Genomic DNA, 27,101 nt, shown 5'->3' with positions numbered 1-27,101 from the left:
ATCATCATATCTTATCAAATTTTTTCTCTTAGAATAATCGCCAATAGAAGTTTTTAAAGTTATTAAAATTTCAAGAAATTGCATTGGAAATAGTACCCTTTTTCAGAAATATCACCATCTTGAAAAACAAAAACTCATAGCTTAGACAACACGTTAAACTTTTAAAATTATAAAACAATCAACAATTGATTGGAGTATTTTTGAAAGAAGTAAATGGTGATTTCTAAAAAAGTGTAGCCTACTATTTCCATTTTCTCTTTCACTATAATTAGCCCTTGTTATTCATAATATTTGATGATATAGTACGTTTTTTCCTATCTTTCTCTACTGCCATTACTACGTGGACCTCACTACAAATATTATTATAATTTCATAATAGAAATATTATATTATTATATTATAATATTTGTATTTCTTCCTTTTATCATAGATTCATTGACTTTAATAATATTATACAAATATATAATATAGACTAGGTAATAATAACATATTTTATATTATAAATTATAATTTAATATTTTTATTTCTTTATTTTATCTTAGGTTCATTGACTATAGTGATTATAATATAATATTCTTATTTCGTGAGGTCCACGTATAAAGGCAGGGAGGAAGATAGGAAAAACCATTGCCGAACATCTATCTTTTGCCTTCTTAGACGTAGCCAGATACAGGTTTATTGATGTAATATTAATCTTCATTCTCGTTTAAAAATAATCAATATATTTTTAATAATGAATTTACATAATTAAGATGAACTATTTTGTTAATTAATTATGAATTCTACCTACATTGTTAAAAGACGATCTGGCACCAGAGCAAAGCGAGAAAGAGATATAGTGCTATCCGCTTTGTTGAATGAAAGACAAGGATAGCAATATACCATTGCTAATCAAAGCTGACATTATAAGGTGGACCACACTATAGTAATACAATGAATTAAAATAATTTAATTCTATAGAGGGGAAAGAGTAGAAACGATATGGGTGTCACCTGATATAACTCGTGCATTTTCTTGTTGGCGAAGCTTGAAGTGCGGTAGGTTATAATAATGCAAGTGTTTGCGTGCACAATGGACCATATGAATAAAGTTGAGCATTTGCTTATACTTCTAAAATAGGGAGCATTTGCTTCATTTTCTCTGAAAAACGTGAGCAAAACCTTTTGCTCATGCTCATCAAAAAAATAGTTTGAGCATTTGCTCAAAATTGTATGAATAAACTAGAGCATTTGCTCAAATTTTGAAGCAAATGCTTCAAAAAAGGTGAGTCTAGTCTAGAGCAGCTTATCACATTTTGCTCATAGTAAAATGGCTCAACTAATTCGTATGAGGAAGAGGAAACTATACCAGATACGATCACAACCAATAGTTGGATGAGAACTATAAAACTCTTATTAGATTCAACCATGATATATATCACCATTATTCCTACAAAAGAATAAATACAAAAACTAGGTACCTGTTTTAAAGATAGCCATCACAAAATAGGAAATAGGCATTTAAGAAGATGAGAGTGTAGACGATTATAAGTAGGCTGGCTACTGATATTATAAGAATATGCTGAAGATTATTATAGAGATGACATTTTTTCACGCTATTATTTCAAAATTCTAAACTCAACTAACCTAAAACTCTATTCATAAATAGAAAACAGAGCAGACGACGCAAACACAAGCGGTGCACCCTACTTGCATATTTAGCGCTTCCGTGAGCTATAAAAACAAAGTAAGGCTACAAAAGTGAATCAGCTGATGAAAAATCTTTAAAATACGTGAGCATAGAGTTCAGGAGCATAAGGTTAGAGTATGAGGTAAAGCTTATTCATATAAAATGAGCAAATGCTTTTGCTTCTACCTTTTGCTCATGAGCAAAACCTTATGCTCAATGCTTTTGCTCATGACATTTGCTCTGTTTTATTCATATGGGCCTTTACCAAGTGCCAATTAATGAGAACATATATTTCGTATATTTCATTGGAAATTATTTCACGATCTACAGAGCGTCCCAAAAATCTTCTCATGAGCTTATTATTTAATCTACTCTCTATGGTGGTGACCACATGTAAGTTATTAATGTAGATAACATGTACCCTCCATGTTTCGTAGATAATCTCCACCTTCATTTCAAACTAATAACTAAAATTCCAGAAGACTTAACAAGGATAAAAATAATAGCAAAAACCAAATTATTGATATTGATAAAATCGGGGGTAAAACAAACATTATTTAAAATTGAGAATTGAGTGGACTGAATCACCATTTTTGGCAATATAATTGTGTAAAAATTATTAAACACGACAATTTCATAATATTTTTCTGTGCATCTATTTTTGTTTATCAAGTACTTGATTATTGATAAATTCAACATCCATAGATTATCATCAATCAACAGAATGTATCATTGTACTGCTGTTATTAGATTAAAAAATGTATTTCTTATTTTTGGAACTCGTGGCTGGAGCTCAAGCTCTTTTCCAGTCACGCCAAAAACTATTGCGATTTAATTTAATTTAATAATAGAACAAATTGAATAGGTAGGTAGGCTCTGGCTTTCTCTTATTCATAAATCTCAACTATTGCCCATAAGCAAATAAAGTGAAAGTGCGCGTGATTTTTTCGAAATTTGTCTTCAAATTCAGTAGGTAGTAGTGTAATACGGTACTAAATTTGTAAAAACTGCTTGACTACAGTTATAAAATGTACTTTTCACTATTTTAAATATATGAACGTACAATGAAAATTCAGGATAATAATACAGTTCTTATTCATGGGTTGATAGATTGGCTAACTCGGTACTCGCTAACTCCAGGTTAAACTGCCATATGAATCATACTACACGATCAAGAAGTTTCGATTCAAACGGCAGTTTAACATCATGGAGTCAGCAATTCCGAGTTAGCCAACTCTATCCCCTTATTCTTGTATCGTGCAATCTCAACGTTGACTACTATAGACCTATTATTCTATATTCAATTTCCCATCAAATTTATCAATTAAGATTTAAATTTTATCTGCAGTTCACAACTCTTAATGGAGCTCTTATTAATTATGTTCATGTTTTTTACAGCATATGGAAATATTTTATACATATAACGGATGTGGAACACAAACAATTATCATTACACCCGTTTATTGAAGAAGCGAGAAATTCACATACTGTAAGTTCTTTGACTGATTTCAGTCAATTTTTAGAATTAAATAACTCGTGATTAAGTAGAGTTTTTAACTAGAACTTCTCATTCAAACATAACTAGTTAACTGCGACTCACAAGTCATGAATCTGTTTTTGTGGGAATAGTGGAGTATTTCGAGGTTGTTGTCTATATGTCAGGGTGTGTGTGGTCAGTGGAGATAATGTGTTCTGCAAATTTGGAATGGAGGACGGATGGGTATGGCTCTTGTGTGTTCTTTGAATCTTATATTGAAATTCTAGCTGTTTTACCTGCAATCTTTGCAATCTTTGTAATTTGCTGCAATCTTTACAATTTAGCTTATAATTCCTGGTCTATTGTATTGATTTTGAGAGGTGTTGTGTGGGGACAAGAGTTTTTTCAGTGAGTTTTTTGTTCTGTATGCAACCTTGTATTTTATTTTCTTGAATGATGCTGCTATTTTGTAAGTTTTATTGTTGTGGTATGTGAGGGTGACGAATGCTGTATGATATCAGTGTTGTATTTGTCAGAGTTTTGCGGATTGTTCTTGTTGTTTTTAATTTTTTGTAGTCGTTGTCAATCATTGAGGGTTTATATCCATTTTGTTGTGCAATATATTTTATTGTGTGCAGTTCAGTGTTGTAATCTGTGGTTGTCATTGGGATATTTATTAATCTGTATAGCTTGTGGTTGTAGGCTGCAAGTTTGTGTTGGATAGGGTGATTTGAAGTGCAATGGATTGTGGTGTCGGTTGTTGTGGGCTTTCTGTATATTTTGAATGTTTTGAATGATTGGTTCTGTTTTGTGATGGTGATATCCAGGAAATTTATGCTGTTGATGGTTTCTAATTCAAGTGTGAACGTCCAAATTTGGGTGTATGCGGTTGAGGTGGGTGTGTAGTGTTCAAGTTGTCTTTTGTTCCCCCTGTATAGTATTAATATGTCATCTACATATCGGAACCAAGCGAGTATTCTATTGGATTGGATGTGTGATTTGGGATCATGGTTGTGTAGGTTGTGAAACTACAACCTACAAACTACAACCAACTACTGATTTGGGATCATAGGTTGTGAAATATTCTAGTTTATAGTGCCTGCCTAAATAGATTTTAATTTATGTATTTTATATTTATTAAATTTTTACTCTGTAACTTACTTAACAATTTCTGTGTAAATTTATGTTTGATAAGATCTTATAGCCTATTCATGTTTATGAATCTATGGATAAAATAAATGAATTATTATTATTACGATTGCCTCAAAATCTAGAACAAAATTAATATAGGAAACTCAGATGTATCATATCCATCATTAACTGTTTTTTCATTCTGCTATACTGTATTGTGATTCATCCTATACTATTAAACGAGAAATTTCTGTTTATATGTTTAGATGTTTTTATGTTTATATAATTATATATCTGTATGTGACCGGATCTCGAAAACGGCTCCAACGATTCCCACAAAGTAGGTTAATGATATAACAATTTGATTGCACTAGGTCTCATTCCTGGGAAACTCGCTGAACGACATTAAAGGATAACCCTTGGAAAAACTGCTGAGAATTTCGTCGTCTGTAGATAATGAAAGTGAGTGAGCGAGTGCATGTGTGGGATCATTCAGCTGATCTCACGAGAAGAAAAATTCAGCAAGAATACCTTTTTTTCGTTTATTTCTCTTTTTTGTAGAAAACATGGCGTTTACTTCAGAAAGTCCAAAATAGTAACAAGAGTCTGTTAGTGAAGAATAGTACATAGTATATTGACAAATATATTGTAGCAAACATAGTATATCATTCTAAATCGAATTCATAGTATATCTATTTGTAATAATTGATGATGTGTTTGTTTTTTGAAGTGTGAATAAATTGTTATTTTGATGAGTGACAGTAGCTTAACCTAGATTATTTGATTTGGACTGTAGTATAAATTTGAAAAGGGACAGTTTTGGGCATAAGCCTGTTGTGCCTCCTCATATAACTGTAAAAATAATTGTACGACTGAGAAAATGAATATATAAATATAAACTATAAATTCAATCTTTCGTTACAAAATTTCTATGCTTTTACACTCCAGAGCAAAGCTCGGTCCCCCAATATTGTAGGAATAAATAAAAACACTTTTTGCTCTTAAATCATTAAATTGGTAATATTTCACTAGCAATAGGGAAAATTGAACATGATTTTGAGAAATTTTAAGAATTATTCCCCTGATAAAATAATTATTATTTTCATGACAAATTTACAGTAGTGTGGACTACTTTGAAGAAGTGTATCAAGTCTACACAATAAATTAATGATCAATATATTATATAGTAAAAGTTTGTTCAAATTCGTGTTTTCTTGTTTCTGAAAAATATAAATTTCCTAACTACTTGAAAACTCCCTTTTTTGGGTGAGGGTTTAATATTGGAAGAGCTTCTTATACCCTAAACTCTTTCACAAAAACCTTGAAGATCTCATTCTCCTCCCAGATTTGATTCATAGCTTGTTAAGGCCGGAGATGTTGATATGAGAAGTTCTAGTTGAAAACTTAATTACGAGTTATTTTAATTCTAAAAATTGACTGAAATCAGTCAAAGAACTTACAGTATGTGAATTTCTCGCTTCTTCAATATAATGGGTTGTAATGATAATTGTTTTGTGTTCCACATCCGTTATATGTATAAAATATTTCCATATGCTGTAAAAAACAAAAACATAATTAATAAGAGCTCCATTAAGAGTTGTGAATTGCAGATGAAATTTAATTCTCAATTCATAAATTTTGATGGGAAATTGAATATAGAATAATAGGTCTATAGTAGTCAACGTTGAGATTGCACGATACATGAATAAGGGTTGATAGAATTGGATAACTCGGAACTCGCTCACTCCAAGCTAAACTGCTCTGATCGTTTAGTATTGATTCATATATGGCAGTTTTACATGGAGTCAGCGAGTACCGAGTTAGCCAATTCTATCAACCAATGATAAGAGCTATTATTATTCATGAATTTCATTGTACATTTATATATACGGTATTTGAAATTAGTGAAAAGTAGATTTTATAACTGTTAGTTAAGCAGTTTTACAAATTTAATACCGTATTACACTACTATAGGCTACCTACTGAATTTTGAAGACAAATTTCGAAAAAATCACGCGCACTTTCACTTTATTTGCTTATGGGATCATAGTTGAGATTCATGAGAATAAGAGACATGCCAGAAACTACCTATTCAATTTGTTCTACTATTAAATTGAATTAAATCGCAATAGTTTTTGGCGTGACTGGAAAAAGAAGCCTTGAGCTCCAGCCACGAGTTCCAAAAATAAGAAATACATTTTTTAATCTAATAACAGCAGTACAAATGATACAATTCTGTTGATTGATGATAATCTATGGATGTTAAATTTCATCAATATTCATGTACTTGATAAACAATATAGATGCACAGAAAAATAATATTGAAATTGTCGTGTTTTATATAATTTTTACACAATTATTATTGCCAAAAATTGGTGATTCAGCCACTCAATTCTCAATTTAAATAATAGTTTTGTTTTACCCACGATTTTATCATATCAATATTTGGATTTTTTATTATTTTATCCTTATTAAGTCTTCTGGAATTTTAGTTATTAGTTTGAAATGAAGGTCTTGGAGATTATCCACGAAACATGGAAGGGAATGTAATCAATAACTTACATGTGGTCACCACCCATAGAGAGTAGATTAAATAATAACCTCGTCATGAGAAGATATCTTTGGAACACTCTGTAGATCGTGAATTACCCATTGAAAATATACGAATTATATTTCGTATATTTGCGTGTGTGGCATATAATGATGTCACATGGTGGTTATTTCATATCTGAAACTCATATACCGTCCCCCCTATATGAGTGTTTTTTCTATCTGAAACCCATCTACACTTCTATTTAGAAACATCCCATTTGTTAATGAGAAAAAGTTTTTGACAAACAATACCTAACAAAGATGGTTAAGAACTGTGCAAAGGCTAAAATAACTTTCTACTGGTGATATATTTTCAAATTTTTCGATTTGTTATATCATCAAGCTATCAAAATGAAAAGTTTTCTCAGGAAAACATTTTTTTCTGATCATTACTTTTTGAGATATGAGCGACTAAGTTTAAATTTTTGGGACAGAACATTTCAAGTCGGTACGAGATGAATCCATGAGATTTAGAAGATGGATTCTTCATGGTATGTTGATCTAATAAAATAAAAATTCTCTGAAAATATCAAATTTGAGAAAGTTATTCAACTTACCAAAAATAACTCACTAAATGTTATTTTTGGTCATTTTTAGTGAATTGAATAACTCTCTCAAATATTAATATTTTCAGAGATTTTTGTTTTATTAGATCAACAATACCATGAAGAATCTATCCTCTAAATCTCATGGATTTATCTCTTATCGAACTTGAAATGTTTTGTCCCAAATATTTGAAAGTTAGGCGCTCATATTATCTCAAAAATTAATGATCGGAAAAAATGTTTTCCTGAGAAAACTTTTTCATTTTGATAGCTTGATGATATACAAATCGAAAAAAATTGAAAAATAACACCAGTAGAAAGTTAATTTTTAGCCTTTGCACAGCCTTAAGTTCTGAATATTGAGTATTATTTACTTTTTATTTTCTTCCATTGGACTTTGATTATATTTATGGAAGATGGTTGAAAAATCACGTTACAAATTTTATACTGGGTAGCCAATTGATATTTTTCCTTCATTGAGATCTCTATCTATGAAATCATTCTCAACTTGGGAAATCTACAACTAAACGTTTCATAGTGAGTACAGTACCATACTTGATACACTTCTTTGACAGTTATTGAAAAATAGCTGCCAATTACCTTTCACATAAGAGTGGATCCAATCCTACAGTGGGCTCATCTAGGATAAGGAACTTTGGGTTGTGAAACAAAGCTACTGCCATTGAAACCCTTCTTTGCTGTCCACCGCTGAAAATTAAATCAAAATTTCATTTCAAATTTAATCATGAAACTCTAATTTGTAACCTTGAATCGATTCGAAATTAATGGTTCAACACAAATTCAATTCATTTACAGCCAACAGTACAAGGCAAAGTCAGAATATATATAGTCATAAAAATTTTTGTAGGAGTGGTCATTTCAATAATTGATACAAACACATAAAAGTAACATAGAATAATTGTTTCTAATAGCTTTCAAGGAGAATCAATTCCCCACGAACATTCTTTTCAAGGACAGTAAAGTACTGAGTGTAAGACAACTCTACATCCAGGCTATCATCACGCGAATGAGGAAAAACAACGAACACATAAGACTGGCAGATCATAACCATCAAACAAGGCAGAGAAACACAAATTTAATAGCACCAAGGATGAACACTACATTTCGGCAAAGAAACTACATATATTTGGGACCAAAAATTTACAATTCCATACCAAGTTACATTAGGGAAGAATTTAGTAGACACAGGTTCAAGAAAAGTTTATTTTCCTGGTTAGTTGATATTGGAGTAAAAAATTGTGAAAACGTAGTTAGACTATAAATATTGAAACTATTTATTCTTCATTATTTTCCTTTACTAGTTTATCATTTTTCTAAAAATTAACTCCCTTATTATTATCCTTAATAGAACATTAATATTTATCTACTAATTTCATAATTTTGTTTGTATTATAATTTTTTACCAATTCCATTATAAAAAACTTTAATCCCATATTAGTGAATGAAGTTTGTTAATAGTAATAACACGCAACAATCAACTAATAACTTATATCCCAACACATATCATTTATAGTGAAGTGTATATTTATTCATTGAATTATCTTTGCCTATTGGAAAATTATTCAATGCATAAAATTCATTGTTTTAATTGTTATAGTATTCTAATTTGTAATGTAATGTTTTTGATGAATAAATTTATTTGATTCGAGTTTTATTTTAATAATACACATAATATGCTAGAGCGTTGTATGGTCAGTGTAAATATTTGCCTGAAGATATGGAATGTTTCCTCTAAAATTGAATAATTATTTTGCTAAAGCGCACTAGATGTAGTAGATAATAATTACAGATAAATTTCACTGTATGAAAAATGGTGAGTCTAATTTTAAAATATTTAACGGATTCTTGACCTCAACCCTTTGATCCCTTGACCCTTTATAACTATTGAAGTAATCTCAAAATAAGCCTACCTCAAGTTACAGACAAGTCTGTTTGTTGGAGGAAGATCTAAAAGCTCTGCAAGTTCTTTCTCACGGTGCTTGATGTAGTCTTCAGTTTGGTTAGTCAAAAGTCCAAAGTATCGGAAAACCTCGTGAATTTGGAACTCCTCGTACAGTGATACTTCCTATTGAAATAAAAAGCGTGGATAAATGAGGGAAGTTGAAAATTCGCATATATAGGGGAATCACTAACTTGAAAATTATTAGTAGTTCATTCTACTTCCCCTCATTATCATTAGCTCATCAGATCTATTGGAGTGGCCGTAGTCGAGTGGATCAGATGCTGGCTTTATGATTCAGAGGCCCGGGTTCAAATCCCGGCCCGGGCAAGATATTTATCTCGGGCCAGTCCCGTGTTTCGGATGGATACGTTAAGCCGTCGGTCCCGGCTGCCTAAAAAGCAGTCGTTAGGTCATGTCAGAGGCCCTGAAATTGATCAGTTGCGACCTGAAAACTCTGATACCAGACCTGAGCCAGCCAGGTCACTCGATATTATTATCAGATCTATTCAAGTAAAATGGAACGAAACTCAATATTATTATAGCATGATAGTGGTATCTCCAAGTAGAGAATTCCTCTCCCAAATTTGATAAGGTTACACATAGTCCGAAATAGGTTAAGTCTTGTATATAGTTGTTCACTTAACAAAATTTTCAGTCCTTGATTATATTTTCACAAAGTATATTTTTACATTTAGATGCTTCAAATATTATATTATTATTTACTGGAATAAGAAAAAAAATCATTAGTAGTTTATTCTATTTCCTCTCATTATCATTGGTTCATTCGATTTATTTAAGGAAAATGGAAAGAAACTTGATTATAGCACAATAGAGGAATCTCCAAGTTAAAAATTATCAGTAGTTCATTCTGTCATGAACCACAAGGTTTGACATACCCCCAAACATCAGTTCCTTCTGGAGAGAAATAATTTTTTCCAACTTTAAAAACTAAAAGCTGTGATCAGACAGTTTTGGCTGACAAACTAAAAACGCTGAGGAGAGGTAGAAGTGGGGCTAGTCTCCCCTCCAGCCAGCTAGTGGGAAAAGCTTTCCACTTTTCTTTATGTATAATTTCTCACACTTTTTGATCGCCTACCTCCTGAGACAGACCGAGCTGCCCCGTGGCTGGACATTCCCATGGACATCAACTGTATAACGGTATCGTTCCACATTCAATTTATTTTTCCTATATTGTTTTGATTTTAGAAATTCCAAATTAATTATAAATGAATAATGTTTTTTGAACTGTCAAATAACTTGTTTAAATAAAAAACACAATAATCTCTCCAACACAATTCTGTCTAACGTTTTGAAAAATCATTGGCAACAAGTTTATTTTAATTTTTTTTAATTGATTAAATGCTCAAAATTTCATAACCCTCCTTAATTGTTCTGTATTAGAATAGTTGTAGCATAACTAATTTCATAAAACCAAAATATGTTAAAATTCACATTTAAATCAAACAGAAATTTCTTCTTTTAAATAAAATAAATCTGACTCCTAAAAAAAAATGTTTTTCTTTTAATTCCAAAAAACATCTAGTTGATAATATAAAAAAAACCAACTGCTTTTGCTCTACCATCAAATGCTACGCAACAACAATTTACAGTGTTCCCGTCTGGGAACTGGTGGATCGCCCCCTTTTATTATACTTTTACCAAACAGGTCACCAATCATTTATTACAAATGATGGATACCACTGTCCAAACAATTTAATGTTACAATTCTATTTCCCCCAAAAAATAATATTTTGAATAATATTTATGAATACTGGACTGTGAACATTTGATACTTGTGCATTATTTAGGACAGTTGAAGCAACATTAATTAATTATTATCAAACAAAAATCCCAATTAAATGCTGTAAATAGATTTCCATCTACTAGCTGTTTACCCTGTTGTAAACTGGGTTTAAAGGTTTGTTAATATTTTTTATGAATTTCGAGTGAATAAAATTTGATTTGATTTGTCAATATTTGCAGTAGCAGAAGTCTTCGGGGTGATTTACAGCATTTAATTGGGATCTTCGTTTAATAATAATTATTCATTAATTAGCATTTGAACAAATGCAACTTCCAATTTATTTCCAGCTGAAGCAACATTGTTTGGTTGGAATTTAATCAGTTTAAACATGCATATTATGATAGTGGAATTGGCATACCTGTGGCATATAGCCCATATCCACTTTGGACTTTACATCAACAAACAAAGTTCCACTGTCAAGTTTTCTTCTGCCGATTATGCAGCTGAGCAGTGTTGTTTTACCGCATCCGCTAGGTCCCAACAGACCATATCTGCAATAAATAAATTATTTGATTTTCAACGGTTACACCAGTTTTTCAAGTTGAGTACAATAATGTTAGATAATACAAAAGAACAACACAATAACCTCATCCTATGTGTAACCTTATCTTATTTTGGGAGAGGAATATCTCAAGGGTACCTTATTTTTACTCTCCCTATAATTTTGATGATATCATCAAATACAATATTGTGCCAATATTGTATTGATATTATCTGAAAATGTTGAACAATATCTACATGGTATATCATTCAATACTGTAACAATGTTGTACAGATATTATTAAATATTGCTTAGCAATATTTAGTTAATTTTTAATTTAATATTGTAATAATGTTGTACCGTACGGTATTGATATTATCTCAATATTGCCAAACATTATTTACATGATATATTATTCAATATTGCGACAATGTTGTATAGATATTATTTAATATTGCTGAACAATGTTTACATAATATATGATTTGATATTGCAAAAATATTATGACAATACTGCTACAATATTATAATGACAATATCTTTAACAATGTTGCTGAATGTTGTAGCAATAATGAGACAATATTTTTTTGCTACTTGGGATGTACTTATTGTATGAATAAATAAAGAATGATAATGAAAGCAGAATACACGTAGGCTATAATTATGGTAATGTAGTACATTATAAATATGGTAGGCCTACACTTTAGAGTTCAATGATAATGATATATACAGAATAAATTAAATATTTGATTCGTCTTGTCATTATAGTATAGGTAGCTACTCTTTTATAAATAAATAATACATCACCATATAATATAATACAGAATAGACCCAGGTAGATTAGAAACACTCAATAAATGATATATTTCGATGACTGAGTCACCAGTAAGATTGTAGAAGTCTTGTCCTACAGTTATAGTACCTATAGCCTACAGTCTAACTGGTTGAAAAAGTTTTTTTAGTCTATCTTTGTTTTCTGTATTATCATTTATGGTAATGTATTATATATTTATATAAATGTGTAGATTAAAATGACAAGACAAATCGAATATTTATTCTGTGTAGTGAGGTCCACGTTGATTCATAGTCAGTGAAGGCTGTGATCACATACAGAATAGATACAGATATCAATTTATTGATCAATTTACATTATTCATATCCTTATATTGAATGTATTTCATGTACATAGTATTTATAAAAATAAGGCAGTGAAGAAAGATAGGATAACTTCAAGGCAGTGAAGAAAGATACCAACGTTGCCGATCCTCTGTCTAGTCAATGCCTTCTATAGACGGTAGCTGATACAGGTTTATTGATGTAATATTAACTGTTCATTCTCATTTAAAATAATATCAATTATAGGCTATTTTATTATAAGCAAGAAATTATATTTTACAATAATCTCATAATACATTTCATGATTAAGATGAAATATTTTGTTTATTAATTATCAATTGCACATTATTAAAAGACGATCTGGCAACAGAGCAAAGCGAGAAAGAGATAGCGCTATTCGCTTTGTTAAATGATAGACAAGGATAGCAATACCATTGCTAAACAAACACTGACATTATAACGTAGACCTCTCACTATATAGGTATACGGTAGTTTAGAAACATATTTACAATAGATTTTTATTGTATGGCGTGAGTTAGTACAAGTAGAGTTGTAGTAGAGTATAGTACTTGATATAAATTTAGGTAATACAGTGAAAAAAGGAAAAAACCTGTGCGCAAATTAACTTACATACAGACTGCAATATTCATTTCAAAAAATTTAAAATCAAAAGTACCATATCTTTTACTGCGGTGGTAATTTTTTTTAAATTTCTTATACAACATAGACTAATTTACTAAGTCCGGGCGCGAATGTACGTCATTCCGTGGTCATTTTTGGGTAATAGCCGTGAAAGATGTCTCAATTTCTTCGTTAGGTTTAGCATAATAAGGATCGTGATGATGATAATAAGTCGAAATCACAGGCAAACACCTCGGAAGCAAGATGGTCGCCAAAATTTTCAGGGTTTTGCTATATCGCTTGTATTTCAATAACAGTTCAAGATATTCAACCGTTTTCTTAGACGATAATATTTTTTAAATCTACACCTCTACACAATTTTTGTTTCATAAAATTTTCCTATGAAACAAATATTTTTTTAGTTATAACCTTCAAAAGTCCTAAAAAACTTTTTTTTCTAATTTATTTCAAATTTCATTCCATTATAACTTTTTTGTGTAAGAGATACAGAGAAATTTAAATCTATGAAATTTAGAGAGTTTTTAAACTTTGGAACGACATATCTTCATGCGCTGTACATAAAAAAATGAGTTCTCCAGCGCTCTCCAAAGAACATCCTGCATGATTTCTGGTGCGTTTTTCCTTACGCATGAGGTAACAAGCTAGAACTATAAAATCGATTTTTCATGACTACTTCAAGATAGAGACTTGCAAATGGTCTCAATCTCTTCGTTACAACAAGCCGAATAAGAATATTGATGATGGAAACAACGAAAATATTCAACATCATTAAAAAATTCAAGATGGCGGTCATTATTGACAGAAATTTTTATATCGCTTGCTATTCAGTTATTGTGAGAGATATCGGATTGGTTCTATCACCAAAGTGTTTAGAATTAACCAAACTATGATGTTCGAGAGGATCGTCTCATTTCGACCACTCTTTTAATGATTTATTCAACTTCAAAAACTTGAAACATACATTTTTTGGGGACAATATTTCACTTTCCACCCTGTAAATGTATTTGCAGTAGAAACACTAGTGTTATTGATACAGTGTTCTAGAATATTTCCAAAGATTTAAAATGACATCTGGTTGGAGGCTGTAAGTCCATATTCCACGGCTGGAGCGTCATCGGAAAAGAGAGAAAAGTAGCCTACTGTTTGCAGCGGAAAACACACTTTTCCACCAAATGAAAGAGAGAAATTGAGACATCTTCCACGGCTGTTACCCAAAAATGACCACGGAGTGCCTTATCATGACATTTGTGCCCGGAATAACTTATTCAAACCATATAAATCGATACCGTACTGAAGAGAGCAGAGCATTGAATTATATTTTAATCATTGTTCAGAATAAGACATCACGAATAAATTTCTAAAATTCACAATTGATTTCAAACTCAATAGCTACAGAAGAAAGCATTTTTCTGTTTGAAATAATGATTCCCAAATAATGCTACACTAGTCAACTTACATAGTGCCCGTTGGTATTGTCATATTAAGTCCACGCAGTATAACAGCTGTCCGGCCATACCTCTTGTAAGCATTTCTGAACTTCACAATTGGCTGTGGACCAACATCTTCAGAATTGTTATTTAACATTATTTCACTTTCCATGCTGGAGGGCTCCATTAAATCTCTGCAACATTGAATTTTCATACATAAATTTATTTAAATTTGGAATTTTTTATTGTTGAGGACAAAAATATCATAAATTACTATTAGAAATACGGAGTAGGATACGCATATTTTTTTGCTAACCATGACAAACTGTGAGTTATAATTATTCGTTTTTGAATTATTATGATGACACTACAGTCCAATAACGGAATTTGAAAAATCCAAAAGCGCTCCACGTGAGTACTGGTTTTTAAATGAATATTAATAATATTCATTTAAAAACTAGTATTTGATAATATTCATTTTAAAACTAGTCCTCACATGGAGTGCTTTCAGATTTTTTCAAATCTGAAAAAATAGTGTTGAAAATGGATTTGTAAAAATCCGAAAGCCCTCCACGTGAGGACACGTTTTTAACACGTAAAATATTAAACTGTAGTGTCGTCATAATAGAAGTTCAATAACGGAGTAGAAATTACAGTGAAAAGCCGATAATTTTTTCAACAACTGTTTAGAGCTCCTTATATTGCCTTATTTCTAGCAAGTCTCTTCTGTTTAGTAGCCTATTTCTTGAGGGAGAAATTAGAAGAGAATATTGAGGGAGGAGTCGACATAATACTATTACTCCAGTAATATAACTTACTAGATCATTTAGAATGGCAAATTAGCAATTTACAAGTCGACATGATATACTATTATTCCAGTAATATAACTTATACTAGTCATTTACAATGGCAAATTAGCAATATTTCTATTCTTGGGGTGTCACCATACTAAAATGAAGCATAAATGCACAGAGTTCTTTTTTATTCCACTTAAAAGTAATTTAATTTCATTGAGGTCCATTTTCAGAACAAGATGCATGTTAAGAACTTCAAAGTTTAAAACAATAGTGAGTGACAAACTGAATTGATTTCATCTCTATATAATCAAAAAAATCCTTCAACTCTGAAAGCTACCTACTTTTATTCTCATTCATGTTTTTTTTATGTTTCCTCCCATATTTATTTTAAATTCTAAACATATAAAAACACTGATATTATTCATCTGTTTATTAATTAATGAATAAAAGTATAATTTATGTAATAAAAATAAATAAATACTGTCGGTACTAACCAATTGAGCTGGCAAATGTTTTTTTAATCAATTTCTTGGAGTAATAATAAAATCGACTGGATTGTCCTTATATTTATTCTAAAATTATAAACCCAAATATTACGGTTACACACAGCTTCAGAGTGAGACTATTGGAAAAAAAATGATTGAATATTATTACTAGGTGTAATAATATACTAACTATTTAACTTTGAAGTGAAAAAACACTCACATTCACTTTAAAGTTATAAAAATACAATACCGTAGTGATAATATTTTAGGCTGGGTTTACACCAAAGTTATTAACAGAATGTTAATAACTTAATCCTTATAGATTCTATTAGATTGAACGGATCTTGACAAACACATATATGTTCATCATGTGTGTATGATAAGATATGTTCAATCTAATAGAATCTATAAGGATTAAGTTAATAACATTTCGTTATTAACTTTGGTGTAAACGCAGCTGGATTAGTGAAAACAAGATGAATATTATTCATATATTAAGGTCGCCACATCAAAGAATGTGAGTGTTTTTTCACTTTAAAGTTTTATGAAATACGACAGTAAAGAATATTATTATTTGTGAATGTAATAATAATAATATCGTGTGACCTGGCTGGCTCAGGTCTGGTGTCAGAGTTTTCAGGTCGCAACTGATCAATTTCAGGGCCTGTGACATGACCTAACGACTGCTTTTTAGGCAGCCGTGACCGACAGCTCAACGTGTCCATCCGAAACACGGATCAGTGCATACATGTAACTGAAATAATAATGGCTAAGCAGTACCGGTACTAATGATACTGTAATCGATTGGTAGGCCTATAAGTTCACCAATGATATGATTTTTTGGAAAACAATAATTACTCCTGATCTGATTTTAGACCTATATACTATTCCAAAGTTTACTTCTCTAGAAGCCAAGACGATCATATTTTTTATCAAAATACACATATCTACCTCAATAGTATATACACTTACCTACTTCTCTAGATGAACTGGAAACAACACTAAAACAAAAAACATTAAAAATATAACAATAACATTACGTACTTGAGGATTTATCGGAATTCACTAACGCTTTTCAATATGAGACTGGAGATGAATTATTGTGAAAATGAAATCGAATTTCTACAAAAATACGAGTACCTAGTCTAATATATAATTATTAAGTTGCCTCGGCTCCGCTGTGAATTCTCAAACTATACAAACTTTAATAACAGTCACTTGACAAAAGACAATTCAATTAATAAGATCCAAATAAACTACCGTATTTCATTTGCACTAATAAGAAGAGCTCTGTAATTTTGGAGTTTGAAAATTGTAGAGCGCTCGTAAATTAATAACTGGTGTGTGAACGTGTTAACTTATATAACTTCCCGTTGGGAAGTGCTCGTTGACATTATATATTATGCTACGGTACTATTAAAATTAGTAGTAGCCTATCTATTGTTGAGACTTCTTCGATCTTTCATTATCATTTTTTACATAAAAATGTGTGTCTAATACTTTGATATTTCAACGTTTTCAAGCTTATTATAATTAAAATTATAGTAGCCATATTAAAATTAGTAGTAGCCTATCTATTGTTGAGACTTCTTCGATCTTTCATTATCATTAAAAATTTACATAAAAATGTGTGTCTAATACTTTGATATTTCAACGTTTTCAAGCTTATTGTTGTATATTCATATAAATTAATGAGGAAACACTGTTTGCGAGATTAAAGTTAATGTCCATTATTTTTCAACTCCTGTGATACAAAGCCTATACAATAGAAGGATTGTTTGATTATAGAAAACATCTATAACCTCAAGATTGATAACACATATTTGATTATTATGAGGTTGTGAATGTGTGCATCCATTTGTGGAACATTTTCAGAGTTTATCGATCTAGAAACAATCAATTAATTACAGTAAAACGAAATAAATCTCTACAGGAAAATTCTTTTTCGTTCAACCTAACTTGAATTTTTGGAATAGATCATTTTCATAATTGCTAGGAAATAAAAACAATGTATATATTTCAGCATTGGTACTGTAGTATAAAGGTAGGCGCACACAGATCGTCATCGGACGGACGGCACGCATCGGACGGATCGGATGATTAGATTTGATGCATTGTTTTCAATTGGAGTGCGCATACCTATAGGCCAGTTTCACACGGCAGAGTCCTCGCTCCTGGATGATCATATTACTGAAGATCATATTTCATATTTTACAGCTCTCCTGTACTTTCACATGGGGATCTTACGAATAAGCCGACAGATCTAACAACTACGCCGCCGTTTGCTCAAAGTTATGACTCATCACTTTTTCTCAAAGTCTAACTTCCTTAAAATATAGATAGAAGATTTCTGATTTCGGATTTGGATTCAGCGACCCCAAATTCTTTAAAGCGTAAGTCCCATTTTCAAAAATACCCGAAAACAAGGGAGTTATAGCTGTTTTTAATATAGCTTTCCATTATCATATGATTATATAGTACGTACTAAGATAAATAATACTCCTGCCTCACAAAGGGACAGGCAAAGGTTTTAAGAAGTTTTTGAACACCTGAGAAGTTTATACATAAACATTTTTAATTTTAAAAGTTCTAGTTTTCCAAAAAAATATTGAACTATGAAAAGATGAATCCAAATATGAAATCATAAATCATCTCCACTCATCACCCAATAAAATAGGAGGAAAAGGAATGTTGTACAGTAAAATTTACTGAATTTCAATTGTCATTCAACAATCCAATTTATCAGGTTCAAATCATTGAATATCACTTTAAATTCCCAGCAATTATTGACTATTTCTTTTTACAATCAGAAAAATCTATATGAACATACAGAATAAACATTGTGCTGATCTGAATCGATCTATGGTAATAATAGGAATTGAAAGAATAGAAAATGTCATGGCATTCCAAGTAGTGATGTCTGTGTATTAGAACTGCTGAGTTGATAATGCATAGTGAAAAAAAGTCATGAATAGCTCAGACCAGCCTGGCCTGTGATGAACCGGTATAAACAATTCATAGAATTCTTAGAATTCATAGGAACGGTAAAAAATCAATTTTACGAAAATCTATGTACATGTAACTGGATTTAGAAGATCAATACGATAATGTTCTCTATCACATTTAATCATAGAAATGTTTAAGTGAAAACGTTGGCGCAAACCTTCTGCCATGAGGAGACAAATAAATTTATGAAAAGCTTGATAGCTTGAATTCTCCAGTGATCTGATATTTGTTACACGTTTTTATTCTAAGACATAATATGCCTTAGACTAATTTTTAATGTTTCTTCAATCGGCAGGAGAACTTTGGTTTTTCAAAGTTATCTTACTCCCTTATTTTGGGGTATTTTCAGATATCTATATATAAAAGCGAAATGGCACTCACTCGCATAACTAAAAATCTACCGGACCAAAAACGTTCAAATTTGGTAGGTATGTTCAGTTGGCCCTTTAGAGGCGCACTAAGAAATTTTGGCAATATTTCAACTCTAAGGGTTGTTTTAAGGGTTTAAAGTTCGTCTTTTAGCATGTATATTCTTCTTCTCCCAATCTCTTAATTATAATTGAAATTTCCATATCATATGTTACTATAGAACTATAATCTAGATAGAGAACCTCTTCGAAACAGTTGTTAACTGGCAACTAAATTAATAATTTTGTCAGGTTGGCATTAAGTTGAGTTGACTTTGTTAGGTTGGCACCAAGTTGAAGATTTAAATGCATTTATCGCGGAAAAATTGATTGGGCACTGCTACTTCAATCCTGGGAATATTATATTACTAGCAGTCAGGCTCGCCATATCCGTTTAGCCAGCCATTTAGTCTGGATCCCCGACTGGATTGTCCTAACATATGATAAAAATGCCCAAATGAAAAATGCAGGCGAGCGAAGCGAGCCTGCTGATCTCATTCTCGGACGATCCAGTAGGGGGTCCAGGGGCGGAGCCCCCCTTGCTAGACGGATATGGCGAGCGAAGCGAGCCTGACGGCTAGTATATTCATATAAATTAATGAGGAAACACTGTTTGCGAGATTAAAGTTAATGTCCATTATTTTTAAACTCCTGTGATACAAAGCCTATACAATAGAAGGATTGTTTGATTATAGAAAACAACTATAACCTCAAGATTGATAACACATATTTGATTATTATAAGGTTGTGAATGTGTGCATCCATTTGTGGAACATTTTCAGAGTTTATCGATCTAGAAAACAATCAATTTATTACAGTAAAACGAAATAAATCTCTACAGGAAAATGTTTTTGTTCAACCTAACTTGAATTTTGGAATAGATCATTTTCAAATTGCTAGGAAATAAAAACAATGTATATATTTCAGGATTGGTACTGTAGTATAAAGGTAGGCGCACACAGATCGTCATCGGACGGACGGCACGCATCGGACGGATCGGATGATTAGATTTGATGCATTGTTTTCAATTGGAGTGCGCATACCTATACGGATGCATTGAAAACAATGCATTAAATCTAATCATACGATCCGTCCGATGCGTGCCGTCCGTCCGATGACGATCTGTGTGCGCCTACCTTAAGTATATGTTATGTTCCAACAAATTGTTGTTTATCAAATAAAATAGGTATATATATAATTTCATAAATTATCAATTTTTGAGGAATTCATTCAATCTTCATAGAATCAAATCGAAGTAACTGGAATTGTATTACTCCGAAAGCTTTAATAAAAACTTCTCGAAAATGAATATCTTGAAAAAATTCAGTACAGTATTTTATCTTAATAAATATATGTACCGTACCGTAGTTAATACTGTATTTAACCTATTGAAATTGATTTATCTATTTTCATCTAATATTGTATAATAAACTCATCAATATTTTTGTATTGGTTAATATCTATTTTCAACTTATGAATGATGTAAGACAACAATAAAGAGTAATAAAATAAAAATGAAATACACAGTACATGTACGCCCAAAACTACATGCCTTTATATTCCCTACCAGTTTTTGTGAAGTGATCTGTTATGAAAAATCCAAGACGCTCCTCATATCTCACAAACTTCAAATATTTATGCAAAATTTATTTCATTATCATATATCATGATAGTACGGTATGAGAATAGAAAAACTTCGAAAAAGGTCACCACAGAGTGTTCTCAGAACTCAGCTTCAATTCTAATTGTTACATCTTCTTCTTTATTCAAAAAATAAATAAACAATCAAATACATCCCAAAAAGCTAATACAATATTTTTACCTAATTTCTGATATATTATGTGTTCCCTATTATGTGTCTACCCTGTGTGGGGACACTTGAATATTACATAATAAAAATAATTAGGCTATATAAATGTAAATATTATATAATGAAGAACATAAATATTGAATATGATAAACATTGAAATAAATCATATGTCAATTTATAATCATTCTTGCACACAAACACAAAACTTGAAATTATCTACGGAGATAGTATGGCTTTAATACATAATATAACTATACAATATTTATCTACTTATTGTTCACTTGAAATTACAATTGAATGCTCAGTAAATACAAACTATGTGACCACATAAAAAGTTATATTCTGATGAAAGTAACTTCGGCTAGATCCTGCAATTTGTATGATTTCTTAAAAAATTTTATTGACTCGGGAATTTGCGTACCGGTAATTTCCATTGAATAGGCTAGGGTACTGATAAGCGTTCCATTCACCAGCAATCACTTTATATTAATATTAATTATATTAAACCATAAGTAAATCATTAATCATCATCATCACCTAGACTTAAAATACTTCTGGAAGTCGCCTTTGTAAAATAATAAATAAATAAATAAAATATTGCTTGTTTCTACAAAACACGACAAATTTCACAAGAAATTTATTGTTGGTAAAGAAATCATCTTATCTGAAATCTACTACTGTACGGTAACTCAGAACTGTGCAATACAGATAAAAGCTTTCAGAGATAAATCGGTTCTCATTAACTTTATTATACTAGCAGTTGAATTGCATTTCACAATCCATAGTGCTTGTCAATAGTGTTCCATAGTTTCTTTGATCGAATAGTTTGAATCATTTTCGTGTGTAGTTTTATGAATGAAGTTGACTTCAATATAAAATCGTGCACCAAGTACCTATAAACAACATTCTTGCAACAATTCTCATATTATTTGTAAATCAACCGAGTGTTAAACAAACAATCGAACAGACATGACGAGTTCCACTCCAGAATCCTTGAAGAGCAAGTTTGAACTTTGCCTCAATAACGACGATTTAAGTGATTGTGAATTCTTGGTTGGTGAACAAAAGAGCAGAATCAAAGGACATAAACTGTTGTTTGGCATCTCTAGTCCTGTTTTCGAGCTATGCTGTATGATGGACTCCACAATGCTTCAACTTTCGAGGTGAAGGACGTTGAACCTGATGTCTTTCAAGGTATGAAACAATTTATCTATACAGATAGTGTAAATTTCTCCTCAGGTCTACAAGCGTGTTCAGTATATCTGGTCTCTTGGAAATATGTAATTCCTGATCTTATGTCAAAATGTGTTCAATACATCGAAGACAATATATCTGTTTCTGAAGTGTTGGACGTTTATGAGTTTTCACACCAGAATAACATACCAGACATTGAAAAACATTGTTTGACGGTCTTTCAGAACAAAACTAGAGAAGTAATGCAGAGTGAAAAGTTTCTGTCAACTGATATTCATACACTAGAAACAATTTTGAAACTGGACTCATTGAGTTTGGACTCTGAACTGGAGTTGTTCAAGTATACGGAAAAATGGGCTCTTGCAGAGGCTAATCGGCGAAAAATAGATTTGCAGGCAGAATATTTCAATTGCATCAAAAGGCACATACGTTTTTCGACATTTGATAAAGATCAATTTCAAGAAGGACTGTCCGAGTCTGATCTGCTAACTGCAGAAGAAAAAATTCCGATTTTATACAATTTATTGGGTTTTGAGAATAAATCACCACAGATGACTGCTCCTGTAGCTGTGCCCCGAATTTTCAGAGAAGGAGAAGGAGAGAGAGAAGCTGAAATAGAAGATAAAGAAGAAGGTGAAGAAGAGAAGAAGAAGGAGAAGAAGAAGAAGAAGGAAGAAGAAGAAGAAAAGAAGACGACGACGACGACGAAGAAGAGAAGAAGAAGAACAATGCCAGAAATGGACAAAAGTGTCAAATAATATCTTCAAATGGACAAAATTGTCAAATAATATCTTCAAATTAGAAAGGCTTGCAAAAGACGGTATCCATACGACGCGTATGGAGTTATCAGAAAAAACAATTAAATCATTGGGTGAACCAGACGAAATAGTAGTCAGTGTCATGAAAAATCACAATTTCAGTTTATGCTCGATTGAGAAGTTGAACGATTCCGAAGAGGAAACTTCGGATAGGAAAATGATTGATACTATTTTAAAAATTAGAAATGGTGAAGATAATAAAGCTTTATGTATTTATCTGAAATTCATATTAAGAGAAAATATTTTTGAATTGGAAATTTCCGAGTTACAAAAGATCAGTTATTAAAATTATTATTCAGTTTATTCGTTCACTTACCCCGATCAGTGTGTCAATGATATAATATGAACTACCTACCCGTAATTACAATATAATAGGATAGGCCTATTCATGACATTAGTGGGTACGGTACATATAACTATATTGTCTAAGTCTTAGTTCTGAAATACATATTATATTGATGTAAAATATTCTTTATTCAGACTGTACTCGTCTATTTGTTATGTAATATGACTTATCAATAATAAAGTTATGTCAATAATAAAAATAAACCAACCACCTGTTATGACGAATGTGACACAGTGAGCGATGAGCCAAATTATGTTATGTCACAGAACCATGGTAACTGAAATCAATATGAAGAAATATTACAGTAATAGACTTTACTTTGTAAACAAGTGAATTCAACAGTATCTCTTTCATATGAATAAAGAAAGATATATAAATATTAGATATATCTAACTATACAAAACCTATTATACCGTTTATTCACCACTTTTTGATTGCTTTGATTGAAATGCCTTTGTAATGCTCACACGAAAAAGTTTGAAAGTATTTTAGGAATAATATGGTTGTTTTATGATAATGAAATAAACTGAATTTTGGTAATATTGCACTACTTTATATTTCAACACCAGAATACTACCATAGAGAAACAATAGCGTAAGTTTCTCTATGATACTACTGAGTCTGTTTATAAAAACATAGACTATACTTATAAAAAAACATGACAAACTTATAAAAATGTGACATAAAAATGAGAAAATATTAAATAAAGAAAACTACCTATGCTAAACAGATGGAAATTATATACTGAGAGATTGCAATTGTTAAAATGTTAATGAATTAATAATTATTATGAAACGAAAATCCAAATTAAATGCTACTGTGAATCAGCAGTATATATATATATATATATATATATACTTTAATTTTTTACCTCAAAGACTTCTGCAAACCTACTGCAAATATTATATATATAGTCTTTGAGGTAAAAAATTAAAGTATATATATATATATATACTACATATATTATATATATATATATATATAATATTTGCAGTAGGTTTGCAGAAGTCTTTGAGGTAAAAAATTAAAGTAAATTCGTATAGCTTTTGTTGGTGGGGACTCCCTTGCGGGATGGTCCCACCACCGGAATATATATGATTTAAGCCGTCAATTGGCCTTACGACTGTCATACTTCAGCCGGGACCGACAGTTAAACGTGCCCATCCGATAACACGGGAGTGATCTGGTTAAACAACTTTTGGTAATGAGAGGGTTTGAACCCAGGATCTCTATATGCTGCTAAGTAAGCATTCTATCCACTAAACCACGGATCACTCTTTGAGGTGATTTACAGCATTTAATTTGGATTTTCGTTTAGTAATAATCAGGCCCACTACCATACTTGAATAATAACTAACAATAGAAAACTATGGCGAAAGCACTAGAAATAATAATAATTGTAATAAAGATTATATCGATTGATTACATTATATACTGAGTCCATACAAACTTACTTTTGACTTACCGTATTTCAAAAAATATTTGCTTGTAAATGCAACAGGACCCTGGATGTTCAATCTCAAAATGAATCACATATTAGGCTTAAAACAAACGAGACTTGATAAGGGTGCAGTTCAAAACAATAATCCAGTTTTATCCTATAACCCAAGTAAAATATACTCACTTTCCATTTTAAAACTGTGTTTACACCGGAGTTAATAAAAAAAGTCTAAAAAATTGTTGTTATTAACTGATGTTAACAACAACGTCATTAACATAATTATATGTTAATAACATTTTATTTAATAACAAGGAGTTTTCTGTTAAAAACGAGTTATTTACTTTTCTTCTAAAGAGAAATTTTTGACGATTCAGTCAAGTTAATAACTCGTGTTATCAACTCTGGTGTAAACGTATAGCTTTAGGCTACTAAAATTATTATATCATATTATTCCAGTATCAAGTAACTTAATAAGTTAATACAAGACAAAAATCAGAAAAATAAATAACCTTCTTTCATAAATCAAAGTATATTGTCTATTATAAATTTTGCTCAAGTTAGGCCTACTTTACTCTATTTTATTATATAGGTACCTCAGGAAGAAAGTAGATCCCCTTTAATGTCAATAACTTAATCCTTAAAGCCGCGTTTACACCAAAGTTATCAACAAAAATAATGTTAATAGCTTAATACTTATAGATTCTATTAGATTGAACGCAACTTGTCAAACACATATGATCATCATGTGTATGATAAGTTATGTTCAATCTAATATAATCTATAAGGATTAAGTATTAACATTGTGTTAATAACTTTGGTGTAAACCCAGTTAAAGATTCTATTAGATTGAACGAAACTTCACTAACACATATGTTCATCATGTGTATGATAAGTTATGTTCAATCTAATAGAACCTATATAACGTCAGCTTACAAGCAGAAGTCACTAAGTAAATAGGCAAAACGAGGTTATTCACTACCTCCGTGAACAAAGCCGTAGTGCGTTCGTGTGACGTCAGCACAGGTAGGCTCCTAGACCAATAGAAACTCTAGCTGATATAGATCAGCTGAAATCAACGAATTTTTATTGGTGTAGGAGCCCTACCTGTGCTGACGTCACACGAATGCCTTACGGCTTTGTTTACGGAGGTAGTGGGTTATTGCACTAATATACATAGTTTTTGATGCTCTTTCGACTGGAAGATAGCACTAACTTCTAATGTTATTATTTTTTCAGCTACAGCTGATTCAAAAAGCATTAAGTCATTAAGGAATAAGTTATTAACATTTTGTTAATAACTTTGGTGTAAATAACGAAGCTTTAGGCTACTGAATTATTATAACATAATTATTCCAGTATCTTAATAAGTTACTACAAGACAAAAATCAGAAAAAAATAACCTTCTTTCATAAATCAAAGTATAGTGTCTATTATAATCTGGGAGAAGACAGTTTTGGGCTATGCCTATTGTCTTCTTCCAATCATATTTTAATTATGATTTGTGATTGTGAATAAATAAATAAATAAATTCTGCTCAAGGTTAGGCCTACTTTACTCTATTTTATTATATACCTCAGGAAGAAAGTAGATCCCCTCAGGTAAGGAGTTCCTAATCTCTCACTAGTAACCCAGTGACCATGTTGGTTGAAACAAATGATACTTCTGGGCGAATCAAAAGTTATTTGTGAGTTCAGCCGCGCCGTCAACACTAATCGATATTGCAGCACAATGAGATCTGATTCTAGACATCTAGCCTACTTTAATCTAGTCAATGATTCAAACAAAACAACTGTTAGCCAACGGAAAATATTCCCCTTGGAATTTCTTCAAAAGCAAAAAGCACACCTGTTTAATCAATAATGATTGAACAACAACCTTCTTTTAAAAAGGTCAAAGATGGTCACAATTTATGGAACGCAATTCTCTCACTGTCAATTTTTTATGAGAATCTA

The 27,101-nt window shown here is 31.2% G+C and overlaps 1 protein-coding gene across 2 annotated transcripts in view; it reads left to right on the top strand.

Annotated features, from left to right (window-relative positions):
- The window catches only part of LOC111058078 (neuronal acetylcholine receptor subunit alpha-5), an 82,625-nt gene that overhangs the window by 11,675 nt on the left and 43,849 nt on the right, over positions 1 to 27,101 (top strand). Inside the window, exon 1 of one of the 2 annotated variants that reach the window (XM_039429235.1) lies at positions 22,096 to 22,544. The exons of the other annotated variant lie outside the window; for it this stretch is intronic. Within the exon in view, the coding sequence (XP_039285169.1) occupies positions 22,475 to 22,544 (70 nt within the window). The 5' untranslated portion in view covers positions 22,096 to 22,474. Of the gene's footprint in view, positions 1 to 22,095; positions 22,545 to 27,101 lie in introns of those variants that run through there. 2 annotated transcript variants of the gene reach the window in all.

The sequence above is a fragment of the Nilaparvata lugens genome, chromosome 5, assembly GCF_014356525.2.
Source record: "Nilaparvata lugens isolate BPH chromosome 5, ASM1435652v1, whole genome shotgun sequence".
Classification (NCBI taxonomy): domain Eukaryota; kingdom Metazoa; phylum Arthropoda; class Insecta; order Hemiptera; family Delphacidae; genus Nilaparvata; species Nilaparvata lugens.
The sequence above is the reverse complement of the archived record's forward strand: the minus strand, read 5'-3'. Positions and strand labels throughout refer to the sequence as shown.